Here is a 24,764-nt window from a genome sequence, read left to right as displayed (position 1 = left end):
ATTAACAATAAAAAGAAGAATAGAGGGAAAATAAGGAAAAAAATATTATATAAAATTATAAACAGTAATGGACCTACATATTTCACACCGAGGTTTAACGTCTACAATTTATATCAAATCATCTTTCTTATTTATAAATTGAGGTAAACGATGTTTGCACCGGCAAAAACCAAACCAAATATTTATTGTCTTCAATATTGTAATTTTCTGAAAATTCTCAATATTATTTATCAATAAAAAGTTAAAACTATTGTTAGTTCGAACCAAAAGTATTTCCCTATTTTCAATGAGCCTGCAAATTAGTGATTTCTCTGGAAAATATTCACTAAAATTTTCAAACTTCAATTAATAAAATTTTTATTTAAATATCAAATTAGCAAGATTACTCTCATAATGGAACCGAAACCATTTTTAACCACCATCTTTGAGTTTTTTTACTAAAATCTTTAACATTAATAAAAAGCATTTCCCAAGCAATAATTTTAAAAATAATTTTTGAAAATTTTAGTTTGTGGAATCACTGTGAATTTCATATAGATTCATACTTTGCTTATCCTTTTTCTATACACATATAACGATTCATACTTAAAAACAAAAACAATAACCCTAAAGTAGTGTCAACAATCCTGTTATAATTCTTCAATGATAGTTAAATTTGTCTTTTTTTTTTTAAATAAATCGTAAAAAAAAAGTTTTAAACACAAGTGTATTTGTTTGTGAATAGGCCGAGTACAAAATAAGTATGAAAGGAGTATTTTTCTATAGAAATAAAATAATTGGGTCAAAACTTGAATCATTATCGGAACGTATTTCCGTTTTTCAAACATATACATATATGCATTAGATATACGCAATACATACATATATTAAGTGTAAGAGGAGTATACGTTTTATTTGTTAATGCTGAAGAGGATAAATTTAATGTAAATTAAAATTAAGGACAACTTAAAATGAAACAAAGAAAATAACCAACTTTCCTTTTTGTATAAAGTCGATTTATTTTCCTTCTATCTTTTGTAATTTGTCTACTATTCTACCAAATTCAAAATGGATTTGAAGATAAAAGAAAAATTAAATCAATCTTTTAAGTAAAAATATTTAATTGATAAAACAAGAGAGAAGTTAAGTGTATGTAGAAAAAACAAGCATACAACCTGAGTCACGAATTTCAAAAGAAAATTTAATATTTTGTACGAGTAAATCAGAATATTTAAATTTACACATAAACAATTACATATCAGTGTGAGTATTTGTAAAGGAGATTTTAAAGATATTTTGTGTCAACAAAACTGTTTTAAATATTAATTAAAATGAGCTAATTATAAAAATGAGCTAATTTTTGTGGGATTCACGACAGCAACAATCTTAAGAAATATGTATGTGGGATCAAATTCATTCTCATATTCAAAAACCACAAACTAGCTAGCAATATCTGGTTGCGATAGTTTCATAGCGATAGTTTCACCTCCCACGTCGTCGAAATTTATTATGGAGTAAGTTCAATGGGTTACTCTGTTAACTGAAACCGATCTACTAGATAACCGAGTTAATTTAAATTTCTTTTCAATATTAAATGAGATACATTTTAAATTCCATCACGCCACGATTAGCTGCGGCTACATCCAAATATCCCAACTATCTACAAGCCCATATTACAATCTTTCAAAATTTTTGACCTAAAAACAAAAATATAATGTTAGAATTTTGTTATAATTAGATTATCAAAATTTTTATAGACAATCTCAATATTTATTTTAAATAATACATAAATTTAGCATCAAATTTGCTGCTAGAAGAAAATTTCTTCGATTACCTTTGTCTTGAATTTGTTTTCGAATAATATCATTGAACGAAATTGCTCAGATTATCTCACGAATAAGATTACAACAAAGTCCCCCAAGATGTGTATATTCGAAATTCTTAGTCACACGGGTCAGTTTTATTAAGTCTAATATAATCTTCCCATTATAATTATTTAGCTAGCCGTGTTGTTGATGATCAGTGAGAAAATTGAGCAAATAATATATTTTTCAATAGATTTTAAGCAACAAAATATGAGAATATTAAAAGTCCTCTTAATTTATTCTAGTTATAATAAACTTATATGAAATTTTAGAAAGTACAATATTTACAATTCATGTGGATCAATACAGAACCGGCTTTTAAAGTAAAGATTAAAAATTAATAAATTGTACATAAATAATTAAAATTTTCAAAAAGAAATTTGTTTAAAATTAAAAATTTATCTTAACTAATATATTATTTATAATTTTTTTTTGTTTTATACCTAAAAAATTAAATTTGAATCCTTCTAAGCAAAAATAATCCTTTTAGTTTTAAAATATTTAACCCTAATTTTTCTCCCTTTTTTTATATAACAATATTATAAATACTCATTTCATTTACGTAGTTTTAAATAATTTAAAAAATGAAAAGTTAAAATTTTAATTTTAGTTACCAAAAAAAATGTACATAGAATTTTTTTTTAATTATTCATTAAGATATTTTGTAAAAGGAGTTTATGTGAATATTTTCAATATATTATTTAATTAAATTAATTAATAATTCATAAACTAAATTAAATAAATTATTACATTATATAAAAATTAAAATAAAAAAAGAATGATTTTGGTATTTTTTTGTTAATTCAAAAGAATTGTTTTTTTATAGCACCAGCAATTTTTTTTGGAATTATTATTCAAAATGAGAAATCAATAATTTAATAAATGCTTTTTTATAATATTTTGTTATTAAATTTTTAATTTAATTTTACAATTTTTTATTTATTTGAATTTTATTATGGTTGATTATGACTTTTTTTTCTCTCTACATATTGTTTACACATTTCGTTTAAATTATGTAAACAATCGCTATTTTTTTATATATACCATGCATATATTTTTTTAATATCACAGAATAAATCTCATAAATATTTTTATTTAATATTTTGATATTTGAAAAAAATATTTGTTATTTTTCAATATATAGGATAAAATAAACTTGTTGAAAAATAATAATTGTAAATTTTTAATTCCATAAATTAATTTTCACTAAATAATATTAAATAATTTATGTAGGAATATTTTTTCTTTTATATTTTTTATAATAAATTTTAATTTGTTTATTAAATTCAATATAAATAAGTTATATATATTCACAATACATTTAAATCTTTTATATTTTAAGCGGTTTTTATATTCAATATATTAAACACTATAAATAAAGGATTTTCTCCAGAATTATTTAAAAATAAATTATTTTAAATTATATTTTTGCATTCAATAAACAACACAATAGCAATATTATGAGCCCTTAAATGAAGACTCTTTGAGTTTTAATTCCGAATTAAAAATGATTAAGAGAATTTAGTCTGTTATATATCTTAACAGTTCTTCTCCTACACCCACAAAATAATGTGATATGTGATGAGAGAAAACATTATCAGAGAAACACTATACTAAAGAAGACATTAAAATTCAATTAAGTCTGAAAATCAATTTAAGTGTTATACTATAATAAGTATAATTTAAGTGTAACATTCATAATATGCAAAAACAAGTAGTTATTATGCAAATATTTTGATTTTCTTTGAATATTAATGATTTTATTATGAATAAATTTATTTAAGTCATTTAAAAAAAATATTTAAAGAATTTTTTCTTTAATTTAATAAAATTTTAAATTATTGTTAGTTTTATAACGTATATATGTATATGAAAGGACCTCTTACAAAATAATTTAAGAAAATAAAACCAAAAAATATGTATAATAATATTAAACAAAAAAAACTTATAATAATGAGAGCGTCCTTCTTTAATTGAAAGGATATACTATTATACAAAAATAATGCATTAATCTTAATCATTTGTAATTTGAAACCCTTTTCAAATATTTAAAATAAATAAAGAAAAAAAAATTTCATATTAAGCATTTTATGTTTCACATTTTGTGGTTTTAATATTAAAAGAGGGGCGGCTTTAATAACAATAAATTTAAAAAGTTTATCAATATTTAAAATTTTTTTTATACTTATGGTATGATTATAAGTATGAGATAATGTAAATTTTCATTTTTAGAAATGTTTAAGAAAACCAAGGACTTGTTATTAATTGAACGAACATATTCTTCTTTTCAAAACAGTGTATAAATTGGTTTATCAGACGGTTGCCAATAGTTTGAAATAAAAATTTTTTTAAGTCCTTCCCTTTTTTTTTTGTATTAAAAGAGTTTTCATCGTTTCTATGAGAACCATTACACAAAATAGTTTTGTTTTTTTTTAATTGACCTTCATTAATTGGACCTAAAATAAGAATTTTAATTTTGTAGTATATTTAATTTCAAATATTTTATTAAAAAATAGCTATACGTGTATTTATTACATTTGCTCTTATATGATTATTTCGCATATAAATGGAAATAAATGCATAATGAAAACATTTTCAATTCAACAACTGCAGATTTGAAGGATGGCGACGTAGACAAAGGAACATAGTCAAGGCAGCAAAATTATAAAATTTCTCTCCCCAAAATGGACTCGAATCAGTGACCTATCGCTTTCTAGGTGGGGGCTCTATCAATTGAGCTACAGTGGTATGAAAACCTTATCAGCAAATTGGGAGAGCACCCGGCTAGAAAAAGGCGGCTCACTGGTTCAAGCCTGTTTTGGGGAGGGAAATTTGTTTTATCTAATTTTTTTTTTGGCTTCTGACATTATCCTTCTGTTCTGCAATTGTATAAAGATGTTTTTTATTTCTACTTCATATTACAAATAAAATAAAATAAATTTTTCTCTATGCAGGTGAAATAAATTTATTGTTTAATTTAAAATTTTTCTCAATAACAATAACTTCTCCAATTATAATTGAAATCTTCCGATAATAATTATTACAATGTCAATATTCAATACGGCAGACAGCAGACTACAAAACAAACTTTTTTTTAAAATAAAATAATAAAAAAAAAACATTGAAAATATTTTAAGTTTTTTAACTATTTTCATTATTTCTGTAAGTATAGGAAAAAACAAACTTTTGAGATTATTCAAATATCCTTTTTCCTATTTTTTTTTTATTTCATTTCATTATACTTATATCAATAATACTTGAAAATTCAGTGAATACAAAAAAATAGAAAGGAAAAAAAAAAACAAAAATTTCCGACAAAAAGAAAATTCTTCCCTTTTCCTCTTTGATTTTTTTTTTCATTTTTTTATTCTTATTCACATAAAAATTATCCTTATAAATATTCATATTTTACATATTCTTCACCATTATCGATATAACTGTGTTATTTATGAATTTATTTACATACTTATATAATTTCATATATGTATGCTTGAAAATTGTAATAATAACAATTTTTAAATTAAATAAATTATGGAATGTGAAAAGGACATGAAATTTAATTCTAAATATTTGGTCAGAGCAATTGAAATTTTTGCTTTTTAAATTAAAAGGTTTGGAAAATTTTTAATAATTATTTGAACTTTTGAAAACTGTAGTTGAATGTGGGGATGAAATATTTTATACGGTTAAGAAAAAGGCTTTGAAGGATTTAAATTAATTTAAATCCTTAAAAGCTTCTTTAATAAATTTAAGGACATGAATCTAAAATAATAATCTGGCCAATAATAATCTGGATGGCCAACAATAATCTAAGTATTTAAAAGTTGCAGAAAATTGCTCCAGATTACTAATTATACTTTCGCTACTAATTATACAAATTAAACAATTTTAAAATTTATAACTGAAGAGCACTACCAAATTAAAGTGAAAAAGTGAGTCAAATTGTAGGAACCCTTTCAAAATTGATTTTTTAAATTTAAACACATTTTACACTTAAAGACTTTACCACTTCCCATATTTTTTTAATATAATATAAAAATTTAAAGCTAGACACAAAATCTTTATTTCAAATTTCCTAAAAACAAAACAAAATTATTTAAAAATAAAAACAAAAACCCGAAAAAAAAAATTTAAAGAGAAAATTTAAGTGAAACCATAATAAAAATAGAAAATATTCAGACAAGGGTGTGTAATTCATTCACAATTCACATCAGTGAATAATAAAATAAAAAAGAGAAAAATACTAATAATAATAACAACCGAAAGGAATAAGAAAAAAAAACACAAAAGTAAAGTACATACAAGGAATAAAACATCGAAAAGGACAAACACACTATGTTCTATAGTAATAAAATTTGTAAATAAAATACAGTCAAATCCTTCTAACACGAAGTCCTGTATAATTTGAATTCTCGTTTAACTAACCAAACTATTTTATTATATTTTGTATGGTAAACAGAATTTTCTTGAATTTTTTAAGTTCCTCACATGAAACCTTTATAAATTATTAGCTCTGTGGAATATTATCAAATTAATGGAATTTTTAACCTATTTTGCTTCCGAACTATAAAATATTTATTGGTTTATATCAGCCTTAAAAAGAGCTTAAAAGTTTTCTATTTATGAATGTATTTTAATCGAAAATTTTTTTGATAATTTCATCCAAATACTTTTCAAATTCGAATTCATTCGTTAATTATAAATTCACTACAAAAAATTATTTTCACTTTAAGGAGATTCGACTGTATATTTTATATATGTATCTAGATATTTATCCCTATATCATATATGTGAATAATATATATATATTCTATTATATCCATTTATTTATGTGTATATATAATATTTAGTACATATGTATATATTTAGTTTGCCCAACATTATATGAGTATTATTATAATTTATCCTATATACATATATATATATATATATATACATGTATGTATTATAAATATCACATTATAACATTATATACACATATAGCTGTGTTAAATATGTTCACGTATATAGATAACAGACATTATATTACATATGTTACACTGTTACAGTTATGATTATCCTTATTTTTTTTTTTGTTTTTCTTCCTTTTTTTATTTTTTTTTTATATAGATGGTGTCATTTTAACTTTATATTGTTCCCTATATACCATTATTGCGCGGCATGCAAACTTCATATATGATGAGAAAAAAATAATAATAATAATAATAAATAGAGAAGAGAAAAAAAAAGGACAGGATGAAAACAAGTGAGGAAAAGAAAACGTCACGACATAAAAATATTCGCCTGATCCTTTAGTTTTATTTTTTGTAGTTGTTTTTTTTTTACTCTTGATTTTGTGTTGCTTTTTGATGCAAAAACTTTTCTTATTTATTTTTATTTATTTTTATTCTCTATATTTTTTTTTTGTTTTTATTATTTTGATTTCTTTGTTTTGTTATTATTCTCATTTAACGATTTTTCCCGATACAAAAAAAAACAAGAGAAACACAACAAAAAAAATTCATAATTTTTCATTTACTTTCCTTTTTGTTTGTTTGTTTCGGTTTTTGTTTTATTTAAATTTTTTTTTTGTTATCCTTTTATTATCCTTTATAATATTTCTTTAATTGTAGAGTTTTCGAAATTATTTTCAATTTTATTATTTTTTTTTTTGTTTATTTTTATATTGTATTTTTATACTTTGATATTTTATTGAATATTTTAAATGGTGCCGACATTTTTGTTTTCACTACTGCTGATGTTTTTTTTTTGTTTTCATTCTATTATATTTTTTTTTTATTATTTTTTAAAAAAAGGACATTTTTCGCGTTATTATTTTCATTTTCGTTTTATTTATTATTAAAAAAAAGACAAAAAAAAGCAACAGAAATGACAAAACAACAATAGTAAGAAAAAGTACAACAGTTTTACAATATAGAATGAGGAAAAAAAAAAATTCGAATTTTCTCTCCGATTCAAATTTTATTCGTTTTTAACAGTTATTTTCTCACCGACTGAACGATTTCTACTGAACAAAATTATTATTATAGAGATAATAATAAATTTTTTTTCTACCTTTTATTTTTCGATTAGATAAAAAAAAAAAATAAAATAAAATAAAATTTTAGACGATTTTTTTTTTTCATAAAAATTCACCTTAAATATTTAATTGCTTTTATTCACCATATTTTAATGTAGAAGGGGATTTTATTGTTACACTGACTGTGATTGTGATTTTATGGTGTTATTATGAAAATTTTTTTCTGTTATGTTAAAAATGGAAATGATATGTTAATTTATTTACATTACACTATACATTAAAATTTCTATAATATTTAATTCTGTCTAATAATTCTGTTTAATATTTAATTCTATTTAATGTTAATGGTGAGTTTAAATTCTTTTAAATTGAAAGTAAACAAACGAATGACGATTATATTCTAAATTCACCAAAATGTTGATAATGGGAAATTATCAAAATGTTGATAATGTGAAACATTGCCAAACAAAAAACTGTTTATTTTGTGTCTCATAAATAACAGTAAATAATTTTATGTTGTTTAAACTAAAATCTACATTTATGTTATGTTATAAGGCCCCTGTGATCCTTTTATCCTTTTTTTATCTTATTCTTTTAAGTATTTTTTTAGAACTGTTATTATTACATAACATAAAATTTGAGAATTTTAAATATTACATATTTAAAATTCTCAAATTTTATGTTATGTAATGTAATGTTATATTACAAGTTTAATAAATTTTTCGATGTTATTTTGCATGTTATTACTATAAATAATAAAAACGTAAATATGAGTGGCCAATATTTTTTACTGAAAGTAATGAATTTATTACTCTTCAATTTGATATTTCAGAGTAAGGAAAATAATAACAAAATATTAATATAACATTTAGTCAAAATATACAAACTGTTTTCAAACTAAAAAATATTATTATGTTTGCATACGACCGGCAATCTGTATTAATTTTAATAAAACCTATAATTTTAATTTTAGTTCCAAACTTCATATTCCAACAAAGTAAGTATAAAGGCTAACAATATATTTTATAAAAAATTATTTTCTATACTTTTCAACACATTTTTAATATTTTATAGTTCATTATAATATTTTTTACGCTTGAAGAATTTTCATAGTTTTAATATACCAACAACGTACATCCATACATGTAAAATGTATTATATTTTTTACTATAATATTATATGAATTTCATTTAACAGGATACAAAGAACCGGATATAAAACATTTTGTGTCAATGTTTTACATGTTATTTTAAAAGATTTAATATTTTTATTTTTATGTTTTATTTGTTATTCTTTTATATTTTTATTTTTTTCTTAATTTTCTTTTAAACTATATTATGAAAAGTAAGAGTTAAGAGTCAAGGATTTATGTTTATTTCAGAATAAAATACAGAACAAGGACAACATTGGGCGGTTTTGTAAATAGAGAAAAAAAAAATAAGGATATTTAGAAAATTTATGTATTTTTTTTTCCCCATACGTTTTTGTTCACATTTCAATTTATGCTCATATTGTGATATGAAAATGTGTGTATGTATATATAAAACATTGAAATTTTCTATAGTAAAACTAAATGCGGGTGTTTTTAAAATGTTAAGGGGACAAGAAAATGAATGACTCATATAATTTTTAAAATATGTAACATAAATAATATAGATACAAGAAAAGAGTAACATGGTTTTTAATTTTCATGGCCATTGAAAATAGCAATAAAAACTAAATATACATATTGAAAACTATAGGGAACAGAATACGCATATATTAAGCATTATGAGAAATGAGGACAGAATTTATAAAACTGGAGAATATATTAATGATATTGATAATTATGAATATATTAAAATATTTTAAATGCAACTATGTTTCCAAACTCAAAGCATATAAAATACAATTCTAACGCAGTTTTTTGCAATTTAAAACAAATTTGTTTTATATGCACAACACTGCATTATAATATAAAAATATTTGGAAATTGTATGTATTTTATAAAAATAATTTGTTTATGAGGTTGAATGTTTTTTATGTAATTTCTTAATGACTTAATAATAATAATATTATATAGAGGACTTTTTGTGTATTTTGTTATGCAAACAAAAAAAAAAATTTTGAAATCATTATGCACAGGACATTTAAGTGTACATTATTCAAATAGCAGAACAAATAGCTAATTTGAATAGTACTGCATTTTAAAAGTGTCACAAACATATTGGAAATTTATTTTCATTTAAGTTGAAAGTCGAATACAATAAAAATGAATTTTCATTTGCTTGACTATAAAACAATACTCGTATGCTACTATTACTCATTAAAAGCAAATTTTCTATTACCAGAATGGGGTATACCCTAGTTCACGGAGAACAAAAATTGGTTCTTTTGTTGCTTGAGACAGTAGCTTAGCTGCAGCTGCTTAGTATGCATTGAATTTGAAATTAACACCGATATTCTGTTAGCCGCATCACCTGACGTGATGGATTATTCTTGAGAAATCTTGAAATTTTCTGATTAAAATTAATTTCAAAATTCGATATTTTATACAAAAAAAAAAACAAAACTATTTTCAATAATATCTCATCACCTGGAGTAACGCGACTAACAAAATATGGGTTTCGGTTTAACACTTCTATTCTATTTTTCACCTCAATGCAATATAGCACGGACAACAATCATCTTTTGTGGCTTTTCACATTTTTTTCACCATTTCTTTCCTCACAAGGATTTTTATGGTGTGTTATTCGTTAAAATATGGTGAAGTCATAAACTATTCACCATAAATTTTTTATCTACATTTTGTGGTGAAGTGGTAGAAATATACTTTTTCAACGACGACGAAAAAAATAAATTACAAATAGAAATTTACGTGTTCGTTAAAAATCAATAACAATTATTTTAAAGAAATTCTCGTAAGATGTCAGTGTAGTAACGGTTATATTAAAAGTAATAAGGAAAAAAAAAAACAGTTTAAAGTCGATTCTTATGCTATGGTGCTAACAAAATTATTTGAACTTACTTTTCTTCTATGATAGTTGTGGGTAATAATTGTCTTCCTCTCAAACCATTTAAAAAATGTTTGCCACGGTGTGGTGTTAATGGTTGCGATTGCTGTTGTTGTTGTTGTTGTTGCTGCTGTTGCAAATGGTTTCCTAGTGCACCAATACTACCATCCGATAAATAGCCATTATCAATTTCAAGAAATCTTGAAGATAAAACTGGAACTTTACGAAATGTTTCCCCACCATCGCTCATATAACCTTGTCCAATATCAATATCACCATTTGAATATTCAGTAATTAGATATTGAACTTTTTGATTGGTACGTGTCGGAAGTATTGTCACATGACTATTATAGCCTTCTAATAAGGGTTTCATGGGTGTTATATTGATAGTTTGTTCTTCTTCATATGAATCAGTATTTGGATTAGTACCATTTAAACTTTTAGCTGGTGATTTATTTATTGTCAATGATTCATTTATATTGTTTTCTTCACTAATTGACTGAAAATCAACACCAATCGTTTTCATATTTCTGTTATTAATCAAATTATTGTTGATACTATTAGAAGAATTTATATCATTGTCACAATTTTTAAGGATACCATTTAAAATTGGTGCTGGTTTAATACACGGAACTAATCCGTTATTGATATTTAATCCGTTATGTTGATGCGGATGTGTAGGTAAAGGACGAACAATATGTGTTTTTGATTGTTCAGAATTATGTTGTTGTGAATTAACAACACCATTATCACAGCTATTCTTTGATATGTCCTTTTGTGAATCTTTTGCCATTAAATTTGATTTATCATCGGAATTGATATGCATATTTTTAGTTTGTCCTTTAATAGCTGCCATTGGTTTTGGTATTCCTGTGTTATTATTGTTGTTATTATTGTTTGATAGGTTACTTGAATTTGATCTCACCATACCACTATTCAATTTTGAATCAGATGATTTTGTATTTTGCTCAGAAGATGATGATTTAAGTGCTGATTTCAATTTTTCTTGTTCAGAATTTGAATTTTTTGAAGAATTTTTTTGTGATTTAATTATTCCTTTTTCATCCTTTATAGATGATTTTGCAGGACTTTTATCTTTTGTTTGTTTTGAAGAGTTTTTCTCAGGATTTGAAGATTGTTTTGAATGCTTTTTAACAGAAGATTCTTTATTACGATTAATTTCATTATTAGCAGTAGATATTTTAGAAGTCGTTTTCATCTTCGTAATTGAAGGTGGTATATGATTAAGACTTGAACTTGAATCGCTCCTTTCACTACGAGCAGAAGAAAATCCACTACTGGAACTAGTACGCTCGGATTTAGTAGATGAATTTGATGAAGATGATGATTTTTCGCTTTTAAATAATTTGAATTTATCAAGCATTGAATGTTTAGGTGGAGGTGGATTTGCTGCCGGCAATGGAGGTGGTTTGTCCGAAGGCAGCATATTTGAAGATGAAGTAGTTGTGTGAGGTGAAGTTGTAGTTGAAGTTGTTGATGAATGCCCACCCATTTTCGGAGACGTAAATGGACTAGACGGTATTTTACATTGCGGTTGGCGCAAGCTGTACAGAAAAATAGGAGTTATGTATTTAATAGATTTACTGTTTTTAAGATTTGCAAATTTGTTTATTTTTCAGATGTTTAAAAGTATGTTATATTGTTTACCTACCCATTACTAACTTTCTGCGGTGATGACTGTAAACTAACATGTGGATGACTATTTATAGGGGAATTATTCAATGATCCAGAGCCACTACTGCTAGTTTTAGCCAATCCAGGTATACCTGAAATTCATTAAAAATAACAAAATCAAATTAAGAACAACTGTTGTTGCTACTTATAATAAAATATTACTTGGCACATGATTTGGTGTTGGTGGCAATGGCCTAACTTTATCCGGTGGACATCTTCGTTGCACTAATACTGTTGCTGGTAATGGTATCGCTGTTCCGTTGGTTTTGGAATAAGGCGTCGATTTTTGCCTGTAATATGTATTAGTAAAACTTAAATAAATAAGGTTTCAAATTTAAAAATTATATTAAAGTAATTATTTTTATTTTTAGGAGAGATTACGCAAACATATCTACAAGTGTTTTTATTAAAATCAAATGAAATTAAATCCAGAACAAATGAAGTTTTAAATCTTTCGAAATGTGCTTAAATATTTTCAGATTTTCTTACGGAAATGTTTAAATATTGAAGAGAGGGTTGAGACGGCATAATATGCAGACCACAAAATATCCTTTTCTTTTTTCTTTCAAAATTTCTAAGTTGGTTAAAAAAATTCTAATGCTTTAGCTTAACAATAGTATACAAAATTAAAACACCAGAATAGAAAGGAAAACTTAACTATTTTTTATTATTTATTTTTTTCTTTATGCTGCCCAAAAAAAAGTAAAATCTTTTTATAACTTTTACAACGGAACTACAACTTTTCCCAAATGTATTACCGGTTTTTCGACAGTAAAAATTAATAATGTTGCTTTTTTTTTCTTTAAATTTTCTTTACAAAAGTTTTGCATTTCTTAGAAGTAATAAAACATAAATTGTAGGTTATTAGGGTTTTATTGTTCCATTTCTAACACAAAGTTAAAAAGAAAAATGAGGTTGAATTTTCTGTTTTCCTATTGTAAATTGAAATCTTCATTTTGAGAGAGCAGAATATAGATGTGACGGAAAAATTTTCTGAGGTCCGCCTTAAATTCTTACTTAATAAGAAAAAAACAAAACGCGGTTGATTATGACCGCTCCACATCTATTTGCTTTATTACAGAAGCTAACAGAACAATAATATTATTAATGTTACGTAAAGCTACCCTATTAGTCGATTGTTTCACTATTAAATTTCTTGCTTTTGTATATACTTAATTCTCATTTGTTGAAGTTTATTGTTAACAGTTTATACTTATTTCATTTATAATTTAAATGAGTAAGTATGTACGTGTAAAAATTTACTTATATATTTGCATATTTATAATGCTATTATTAAATTGTAGGTGTACGTTAGTGTTTGTGCACAATATAAAATTGTGCACAAGGATCCTTCAAAAAAAATCGCAATACTAAGTACCTAAGCATAGTGCATTAAGACTAAATTAAAAAGGTTTTGGAATGAGGGGACAAATAAAAGACTGTTACAATGGTTTAAGGCTAAATGAATTGTTTTTCATTTTTTTGCTGATATTTATTATTGTTTTTTCTACTCCAAAAACATTAAAATAATGAAGTTTTCCAGAATGGAATCTGAAAGGCATGTTTTCTTTTCTGTTACATAAATTTTATAACGTTCCATTTACCAGTTCGAAATATTTAAAATATACTTACTAATGTAAGTATATTTAGATATTTGTATGTATGCAATTGTTTTAAATAAAAAAAAAGGTACAAAAATTTCCTGCCCAGACGATATGTCCTTGTTCTTGACTAATGGTATTTATGAAATTTATGTGTTGATGGCATTTTTGTAAAGATTTGTATCTCCTTTTATAATATTTTATGGCTACTGTTTTGAAAATTGTGGTGTAGAAGTAGAAGAGATGAAAATTTAAAAGAGGAAAAAAAAAACAGTTTTTGTTTTTTGTGTGTCTTGCAAAAGAATGAATATGAAATATGAGTGGGAGTTAATCTTTTATATAGAAGTTATATAATACCCAGAAGTTATTTAATACCCAGCAGGATTGGAGCTTGGTTTAAACAAAAGTGCGTGATACAACTTGGCGTTGTATGTGAAAAACTTTAATTCGAAATAATTTCAAATTGATGTTTTCATATAAAACAGACTAGACTCTTTTCTAGCATAACTCTTCTTCTCGTTTTTCTTTTTCATTTATTAATGGCACATGCCCAAATAAATGAAAAATTGCCTATAGGCCAAAATTTGAAATATAACAAGAGTGAAGTTCACTAGTAATTTCCTAAAACAACACAATTGTATAATTGGATATTTTCGAAATTTTTTTTACCTTTTCACATCAGGAGAATTTGGTAAACTCCGACATTTTCTATTATTTTTACTCTCCCCATGTGATGATGATGAAGAGTTACCCATTCTAATATCCTCATTAAAATTATTTTCTTTTTTTATATAAATTAATCAGCTTTTTTTATCTTATTACTAGGCTTATTTTTAAAATTTACATTTTTATATTTATTTTCTTTTTATTCTAATTTTTAATTAATAAAGTTTTTGTTGTAAAAATTAAATATTTAAATAATATTCTATTATTTACATTATTGTTTTTTTGCTTTTTTTATTCACTATATTATATTTTTTTTTTTAGCACATTCAAATTAAATTATTTAAAATATTATAAAGGAAGGTTAATCTAGTTAGATTTCATTTTGGCAGTAATTTTTTATTTTTATTTTTGTTAATTATAAAATATTTTATACGTATTTTAAAATTATTTTAATTTTTTTCATAATGTAAGCACTAAAATACAAAATTTTTTTTTATTAAAATATTAGAATTACAATAATATGTATATGTGTGTGTAGTGTATGTATGCAGGTAAGAAAGTTATTTTTGAATACTTGAATGGATGGATGATATTGTGTAGTTGAACATAGAAAAAACGAACAAAAAACAAATTCATTTAAAATCCCGAAAATAAAAGAAATCAAAAATTTAAATAACTTCAAAAAAAGGGTATCAAAAAAGTAAACCAAGTAAATTATATAATATAGGACTATAAGTACCGTTAATTTATGTTACAAAAAATTTAGAAAACAATATGCTTGAAGTAAAGTTACGAATTTTCAAATAATTAGTAAATTTTTTTATTTAAATTAACAGAAAACACGAGGGAAACATTCTATAACTACCAAATATTCAGTTTGTCATAAGTGGTAAAGTGTATTAAACGTATAAAACTCCTAGCTTAGGTACTTACAGCAGCCTGTATAAAATTAGTTCAAATGTGTAGCTTGAACATACCGGTAGATCTTAATACTTATACGGAAAATAAGTATTAAGTCTAATATAGAACCATTTACCCTATCCTATTAACTATTATTAGTATTACCCTATTAGTATTGTAAAAAAAAACTAAAGTATTCCACCAATAGATGGTTTAATGCCTTTAAATGAAATACAAAAAGTATAAGTTTCAAAAGTGATTTAGAGTTTATATATTACGTACTTAAGCGATCTTCTGCTTTTTATTAGTTCACTTAATAATTATTTTTCAAAAAGAATTTATTGTATGCAATAAAATAATTTTAATTTAAATGACAAACATCATAATTAATAGTTTTGAATTCACGCAATGTGCAACCAATTAAATTTGAAAAGTTTATACATTTCGTATATTTGTAATATTGTAAGAGCTCAAAATATTGCCTATTTTATTGAATAGAATTGCATATAATTATAATAATTAGTTTCATTTTTGAATTCATTTTAATAAATCATTTTTGAATAAAGCACACTTAATATTAAAATTATTTTAACAATAACTTGTGAAAGTTTCGACTAAAAATAATATACATATATATACAGGCATAGTAATTATCATTTGAATACAAAACTTTTAATCACATTAAATTATTCTGTTTTTGAATAATAAAGGAAAATTATTAAATTTTTTTATCTGTATTTTATTGTAATTCAATAATAAAAGAATTGGAGTAAAAAAAATTAATTTTAACTATTCGAAAACCTAAGCCGTGAATACAACATATTCATATATGTACACATTTCATGTAAATATATATATATAAAAAAAGAGAATATTATACTATGCTTATATTATATGAAATAAATAAATAAAAAAATTTTTTATGTCAATTATATTCAATAAATTCAGATAACTTCATTTAAAACACTTATTTCATATGAGATTCTTCTACTCTAATAAAATTATTTCAACCAGAACAATTTCCGCAACAAAGTATTATAGTTATAATTCAAAACCACGAAAAGCCAAAATACTATGATATTTGAATTAACAACAAAATTCTTATAATAACAACAATAAAACAGTACAAAATATAATATAAAAGAGAACACGTCAATTTTTTGTTGTTATTGTTTTGCTCTTTCAACTAAGTGTGACAGCACATAGAGTGAGTGAATATTAACAACCTATAACCTATCTTACCTAGATTTGTTTTTTTTTTTGTAACAAAATCTACAAAAAATTAGAAGTTAATTTGATGGGATTTTGTTATGTTAAGAATAAAAAAAAAAAAAAAACTACAGAGGTATGAAAATTATTATATCAAAATTATACGGGTAAAGATGTTATATTTATGTAAGTTTGTTTGTATATTGCCACTCTTAAAGTTTCATATCATTAGAAAACCAAGGTCGTGATTTCTACTTATATAATAGGTAAGTCTTTTTGCTTTATAAAATTCAAGATTTTAACATTTTTTTATTTAATTTTTTTACTACACGCTTTATAACAATTTATTCTATTTTTATCAAATTCATATTTCGTACACATGTAGTGGCCGTATAACAGATATTTTTTTGAAGAACGTTATTAAGGTACTTTTGAGAAATTTATTTATGGTGTGAAGAGTTTATTTTTAGGATTAAGTGTGTAAATAATGTGAAAATTTAAATATTTTTGATGTACTACTTGTTAAATTTTGGCAGTACGCATAAAAGATTACAATATGGTTTTAGTCTTAGGAAAATATTTTTGGTTTCATTCTTTGGAGTCAGAAAAAATTTTTTTAATAAAGTCGTTTATTTTAGTGTGAATATTATTAAATTGTCCCAATTTGTCTTAGGTTCGCCGGAGTGGAGACTATTTAATCATTTTATTTGGAAAACGAACAACCCTTACTTCTCCCCTCTCTCACTTCTCGTTCTTGTTATTGCACCTCATAAATTTGGTTATTATAGTAAAAAACGGTAACTATAAAATTAACACTTATCATTTTAGATCCGCAATAACAAATCAAATAAGTACTATTATTTCTGTTAAGTCTTCAGATATGGTTACTATAATCGTATTTTCATACCGTATTTGAGAATTAATGATTTATTCATTTGTACTGATTTAATAATTGTGCTCCATAAATATCATATTTTTATAAATGTATATGTAAGTATTTAGAAAGAACTCATTCATTGTGCGAGGAAGTTCAAATTAACTGAACTGGAAAATTTATAATAATGGTAATGTTATACATAATTTATTAGTTTAAAGTAATAACGATGACGATGATGAAGGTAAAAATGATGAACACGATCATGGTACTATAAGTATTATTTTTTTAATTTTGATGTGTTTGTGTGAAATTAAGTAAGGTATATATATGATGAGATGATCTGACAAAATTATTGCAAAAATCTTTAAATATTAAGTTAGATTGGAATTCGTATTATTTGGAATAAAAAATTAAAATCGTGATCATTATTCTTTTTTTGTTTCACCTTTAATTAGCAAAATTTTTTTTTCATAAAAAAAAAATTGCGCATTATTTAATTAGGTTTTATGTAAGATTTTAATTTTGAAAGTAGAAAAAAAAATCTTGATATTATATTGCTATTAATTTTTTTTTCTTACAATTGTATTTAAATTTAAAGACGTCTTTTCCTAATTTCGATGTGTTGCTAAATTGTGATTGTAATAAATTTAGACAAGCGCAATACGATAGTGATTAATAGTTGACTTTGTATAAATATTAATGTGTAAAATGTGGTTATATAAATTTCAATCAGGTTATTCTAAGACAGGGTTTAGATATCAAATCGTGAAGTTTAACACAAAAAACTTTCATCAAATTTTAAACGAATCAAACAAAATCTATGAAAAATATTTAAAAACACAAACTCTCACTAATATCGATTAAGAATTAAGCAAAATGCCCCCATAAAATCATCACGGTTGAAGCGATATATACGTCCATACTCTGTAAGTCAAGGTTCAATCGGTTGGACTCAAAATTATCATAGTAACAACAACACTTAAAAGATTTATATCAACATATAATCATAATTTATAGTAAAAATTATGAAGTAGTCTATTTTACACCTTATAATTATAGAATTATTGCCGTAGTAATATGTTTACATTTATTAATAAAAAATATTATACAAAAATTTAAGCACCAATATAAAACCTATCATAATGTAAACCTAAATTCATGTTTAAAATATCCTAAATTAATATTAAATGATTTTATAGTTATCTACAAATTATAAACACTGATAAGATTTTTCTTAAAACAAAATATTTATACACCTACACCATAAATTGCAAGAAACAATAAAAGTTTTTTTATTTATTTGCCACTTAATTTTAAAGCTACTCATAGTGGGAGAAAATGTAAAATTTGTTTGATTGTCAAATATGCCTGGAAGATGAGTGGTTGATTAACTATTTATGCCGAATCTGTTGTTATGAAAGGGGACTGTGTCTAACCACATTCTGCTCATCACACACTCATGATCCTAGTTTAAAGTTTACGAAAGGAAGTCACGCTCTTCTTTGGATTTTTAATCTTTTTGCTTGTAACGAACTTAACTTATGTGTAAATGCACCTGCTTTCAACTATTGTATCAGTTTTTCAAGTCGTTTTGGTTCAAGTGATGGTGCAGAATAAGAAAATCTGATTTAGTTCCACAATTTTATTTGATTTAAGTGTACTATTTGGGTAACGACAAGAAGGACATTCAACCTAGCTTACTCAATTATAGATATTAAGGTATGTACTTTCTTTATCTTGTTATAAAACAAATTTTTAAAATTATTTTTAAATAAAAGTTAAAGGTGTACTCTTATAACTTGGTAAAATTTCATGAAATTTTATAAAATCCCAAAAATAGTTGACATTAATTATCCCAAATGTAAGCAAAATTTTGTCAAACTATTAAATTTTTGAATGTGAAAGCTAAACACAATTACATACTTATATTTTAAAAGTTAATTTTAAATCTTCTATTTTTTTTTGTTTTGCTTCTGAATTGTTTACAATTTTCTAAATGAATCATTTACTTACACCCCTGTCCATCCAATACACAAGATTTTTTGTTTTTTACTTTTAGATAACAAAATATCTAAAAAGTATTTATTAGCTTTATAAATAGATTTTCGAATAACAAAGTTTTTACATTGAACCCTTTTTTTTATTTTAATCTTTTATAACTAGTTAAAAATCAGTTATCGTTTAATATCCTTAAAATAATCTTTATGATTCGAACACCATATTTGAACCCTTTAATACACAAAAAAATATATTCAACACTTGAAAATAGCACTGGTTCCTTTTGAGACAAAAAAAAAAAGAAAAAAAAATCAGGAAAATCAAACGCTAATGATATTTAACCAAAAAGTTTCCGATAAGAGCACTGATTTTTCTTTATAGCTTTTGGTACATAACATATAAGAAAATAAAACAGGAAGTAAAAGAGAAAAAAGGTTTCTCAGTAAACTATACAAACAGGAAAAAGGATCGTAATAATAATGAAAAAAAAAACAAAAATTGTTTCTTTGAGAAGAAGAAAAACAAAAAATAAAATCATAAAGGAAAAATACAGGACTTTAACATAATTAAACTGACAATCGCAGGGGTCAAAATGAAATGAAGTAGAAAATAATTTTTTTTTTGCTCTCTTTGATACTTTTAGAGTCCTTGTTCTTTCTTTTTGTTTTATTTTTTGTTCATAAAACTAATACAGGAAACGTTATCATACTAAATACCCCATAGCTAAAATTTATGAAGTTTTATACTCATTTCTCATCCCTTGATAAACTTTCTTATATTTCGTTTTTGTTTTGTATACTAGTCGTATCCCCATTAACTTTAACCTTATTTATCTCTCCCACCTCTTCCCATAAAACATCCTATTAATCTGGATATTCTAAAAATATTTGTATATATACATACATATGTACATATAAATTAAATTAGACTGGATTTTATATTTCAAAAATAATAAAAATTGTTATCCTGTTTTCCTTATAAGGATCCTTTCATTCGAATCTCACATAGTTGGGCACATTGAAAGCAGAAAACCTTAAGGAAATTTTGTGGATATACTAGGATAATTTGACTCATGTACGTGATGTATATTAAGTAGATATATTTGTGAGTGCGGTATGTGTACACAACAGGATGAGGCAAATGAAAAAAAAATTATTGTAAGTAAATAACCAGATGATTCTCTTCTGACGAATTTAATTGCTATTCAACTATAAAAGAAAGAAAACTTTTTTATTTTTTTACCTCCACGAATAATTGTTCATTTTTAAAATGAAATCATATCTCGCGCATAAGGATATTAAAACATTTGAGTATTTTTTTTTTTTTTCAAAAACAGAAAAGAAAATCAAACTTTTTTTTTGCCTCTCTTTTTTCATGTTGTTGTTTTTTTTTATTATTGAATTTCGTTTTTATTGTTGAAAAACACGTGAATACAATTTGCAAGGTATTATAGGTTTACTTTACGATTTATGATTGATTTGGAATGAATAATTTCAAAGCCGAGTACTGCGTTTGCTGGGTTATCTTCCCGCAATGTCAAAACTGGGGCTATGCGTATAGCCTTAATTGACTTATGGGGCGTTTGTAGGGTGATCGTGAGCGGGTGTTCGAGGCACAGAAACGTCAGAGAAATGAGAGGACTAACGAACTTAATAAATTGGGGGCAGTGGTAGACATCGCAACAATGGACTATTCGATCCTTCCGCCATGGGAGAAGTTGAAAAAACTAGAAGGGGAAGGAATTTGCTTTGGGACAGCAGGCGAATTAATAGAACAATAGCCCTGTGGCCGAAGACGGTGAAAAAACGAGTTTTGTTGGTATTAATCAGGAGAAATATCAATATTGGCATTTTATCGGGGCATGTTTATTGGGCAAAATGGTAAAAAGACTAGGCATTTCTTGATTGGATGTTTTCGGTGCTGCCAGGACGCCAGGGTAGTGAACGACGTCTAGAAGTGCATACCCTGCGTGTGTCCCAGTCTGATGTGGAGGAAAAAACTGTAGGAAAAGAGGTATCGATTTGACGGATTTGGGAAACTCTCGGGAGCTCCTGCGGCTAATTTGCTGAATTTTGTCAATGATTTTAGATTGAATTAACGCGGAGGAGTGTGCCGTGGAAACATGCCGATGGGCCTACTATTAGCCCAGTACTGGGTGACAGCGTTGAGAAGGAAATTCATATGTGTAGAATTCTCATTTCTTTAGAACAACCGTTATTCTCAAAGAAATATTATAAGCATCTGATGGAAAGGTGGGATAAATTATAAATTTTTCTCATTTTTCTTTTAGTTCGCTTTTTAATTAGTTTAAGAAGTTATTAGGATTTTTTCCTTCAGTTTCTTTTTTTTTAACATTTTTTCATTCAATTTAACAGCGTGCAAAGCAAATCTACACAATTCCTTTTTAACAAATTTTTCTTTTTAACTTGTTATTGTTTTATTATTTTTTTATATTTGTAGTCTTTTTAAGAAAAAAAAAACTTTGTCAAAACTTTTCTATATTTTATTTCTTTAGCTGGTTGATTATTTTTTTTTCTTCTTGTATTTTCATTCCTTATTGTATCATGTACATATATAAATCTTAACGCAAAAAAAAATTCAAGATAGAAAAATTCTTAAACGAGTACAACTCCTCTAAATACTTATGATTGTACAATACAAAAAAAAATTAAAAAAAGGCAACAAGACAGAAAACTCGGGATAAAAGTTTATTTGTGGGTAAATGAGATGCAGACGTATTGTAGGAACGTGAAATGAATTCATCCTAATTAGATTGAACTTATAAATTACTTTAAAATTGAATTTTAAGAAAAACTTTTTTTTTTATTTCTGAAAATATTGTGGAGAATAAAAAGATAAAAAAAAAGTTTATTTGTGTGTTTTTATAGAAAAGTGATTCTTAAATTTGTGGGGAGAAATAGTTGAAATTTTATTATAAAAAAGTGAAAAAAAAAACATTGAAAGAAAACTTTCTTAATAGATTTTGGGGTTTTTTTCGGATACAAATTTTTTTAAAACTTTCCTTAAACTATTGAATTTAAACAATACTTCAATGCTTTTGATCGTTTTTTTTTTGTTTTAAAACAACATTTTTAATAAGAAAACATAAAATTGAACAAAAAAAAGTAATAAATTTAATGATTTTGCAGAAAAATTTATTTTATTTGGTATAGTAAAAAACTTAGTTATAGTAAAAATGAGATTGTACATTAAGTATTTAGATTGGGGTATGGGCTGAGCTTTATTATGTACACATGCCAAATAGTGAAACAAAAAGAATTTTTAAAAATAGTTTAACGACCTTTTGCGTTGATCTTTTACCCCAAGGATTTTATTCGATTTGAGCATATTTTAAAATTTTTTAATTAATTAATATATTTCTCTCTTTTTAAATATGAGAAAAAATCAAATGGGAGAAATATAAATATGCAAATTCGAAATGGAGTAAATAGTTTTTATATCATAGTGAATTTTAATGTGCCTGTAAGTAAATAAAATTAAGGGTATTCTTAAAAAAAAGGATTGAAAAAACCGAGACCTTGAGCCTAGCCCTCCTACCTACCAATCCACCGAAATATTTAAGCTTTAAAAAGTTCTACACCAGAAAAATTTTAAGAAAGCTGGGAGAGTACTCGTTGAAAAGGATTCGGTGACCCATACTTTCGATTCTTAAAAAATTTTGTTCCATAACAATTACAGGGGGGTTAACTGCTTGATTGACGTGACCGGTGCAGCAGGTCGACCGCACCTCAATAAGCACTCCATTACTTTTTCTACCATTACCCCGTGGTCACTAGGCCATCATTAAGCTTACGATTATAAGCGGCTTGTGTAAACCACCCGATTTTCTGGTGGAATCTTTTTAAACTCTCGATGCTTATCTTTGATATCCCGTCTAACCCCGGCACACCTACTCCGCTCCACATCTGGGCTCGCCCAGAACCCAGATAGTGAAAAATATATAGCAGAGATAGTGAAAAATATATAGCCTCCTCCTTGTCCATTTCCCGGCAGCTGCTACACACCGCATTGAAGGGCAATGCGAACCTATTCGCATGCTCCTAAAATGGTCAGTGTCATCAGACAGGCAATTTTCACTCGGGACATCACCAAGGGCCGACCTTATTTAATAAGATCGTATTTTAGCCACATTATTTTTATTGCCGTCCCGCCTGTGGACTAGGCTTTCCAACTGCAGCCGGCGCACGATAGATAATTTTTATGTTTATTCAATACCACGGTATTAATGAAAACAAAAATCCTTTCCTGCTATATTTTTGGCCCGAAACTCAAAAAAATGTGACACTATGACGAGCACACAGTGTAATTAGTGAAAGCGATTTAAAAGAAAAAATATATGTACTAATTTTCGGTAGAATTAATTAGCGTTGCTCTACTCACTTAAATAGTCTACTCTGCTCACTCACACTTTTAATAAATTTACAGAACTTGATCGCTCACTACTTCTGAACAATATACTTATAGGGGTGTATTTGCTTAAAAAAAAGTTTTTATGTACCTAGTTTTTAGGATTAATCGATCAAACACACTTTTCTATGCCAATAATTTCGTTAAAAAAATTAAATAATCAAATATATTGAATGATAGACTCGTGAGAAAGTAAATACGAATGTGAAGTTCAAAATAAGTTTTAACAATAAATTAAAATTTTTATACTTAAATTATTCAAAACTCATCACCTTTACACTCTAAAACATCAACATTAATTTGTTTTTGTAATTAACATTAAAAATTTCTATTATAAAATAAATAAAGCTTCTATGCAAAAAATTTAATTTTAAATTCAGGAAATGCGTTTTTAAGAGAAATTAAAAGAAAAAAAAAGCAGCAAATAAAAAGGAAATTCATTTCTAGACTGCAAAAGAATAATGAATCGTATAGAAGTATGAGTGTGTGCGAGCAAATTTTTTACATATTTACCACTGTAAATTTTTGTAAGTA

At 25.0% G+C, this 24,764-nt stretch overlaps 1 protein-coding gene across 3 annotated transcripts in view; it reads right to left on the bottom strand.

The window, feature by feature from the left end:
* LOC129614850 (protein sickie-like) overlaps positions 1-24,764 on the bottom strand; it is a 94,550-nt gene that overhangs the window by 11,693 nt on the left and 58,093 nt on the right. Inside the window, exons 1-4 of one of the 3 annotated variants that reach the window (XM_055529806.1) lie at positions 14,822-15,076; positions 12,714-12,841; positions 12,529-12,643; positions 10,871-12,421 (exon numbers count right to left, since the gene is read on the bottom strand). In XM_055529806.1, the coding sequence (XP_055385781.1) occupies positions 10,871-12,421; positions 12,529-12,643; positions 12,714-12,841; positions 14,822-14,907 (1,880 nt within the window). In that variant the 5' untranslated portion in view covers positions 14,908-15,076. Of the gene's footprint in view, positions 1-2,287; positions 2,433-10,870; positions 12,422-12,528; positions 12,644-12,713; positions 12,842-14,821; positions 15,077-24,764 lie in introns of those variants that run through there. The other 2 variants (XM_055529798.1, XM_055529815.1) reach the window with 2 other exon arrangements.

Source organism: Condylostylus longicornis, unplaced genomic scaffold (genome assembly GCF_029603195.1).
Source record: "Condylostylus longicornis isolate FDR11 unplaced genomic scaffold, ASM2960319v2 ptg000005l, whole genome shotgun sequence".
In the NCBI taxonomy this organism is placed as follows: Eukaryota; Metazoa; Arthropoda; class Insecta; order Diptera; family Dolichopodidae; genus Condylostylus; species Condylostylus longicornis.
Note: the sequence above shows the minus strand (reverse complement) of the source record. Positions and strands in the feature narration are given on the sequence as shown.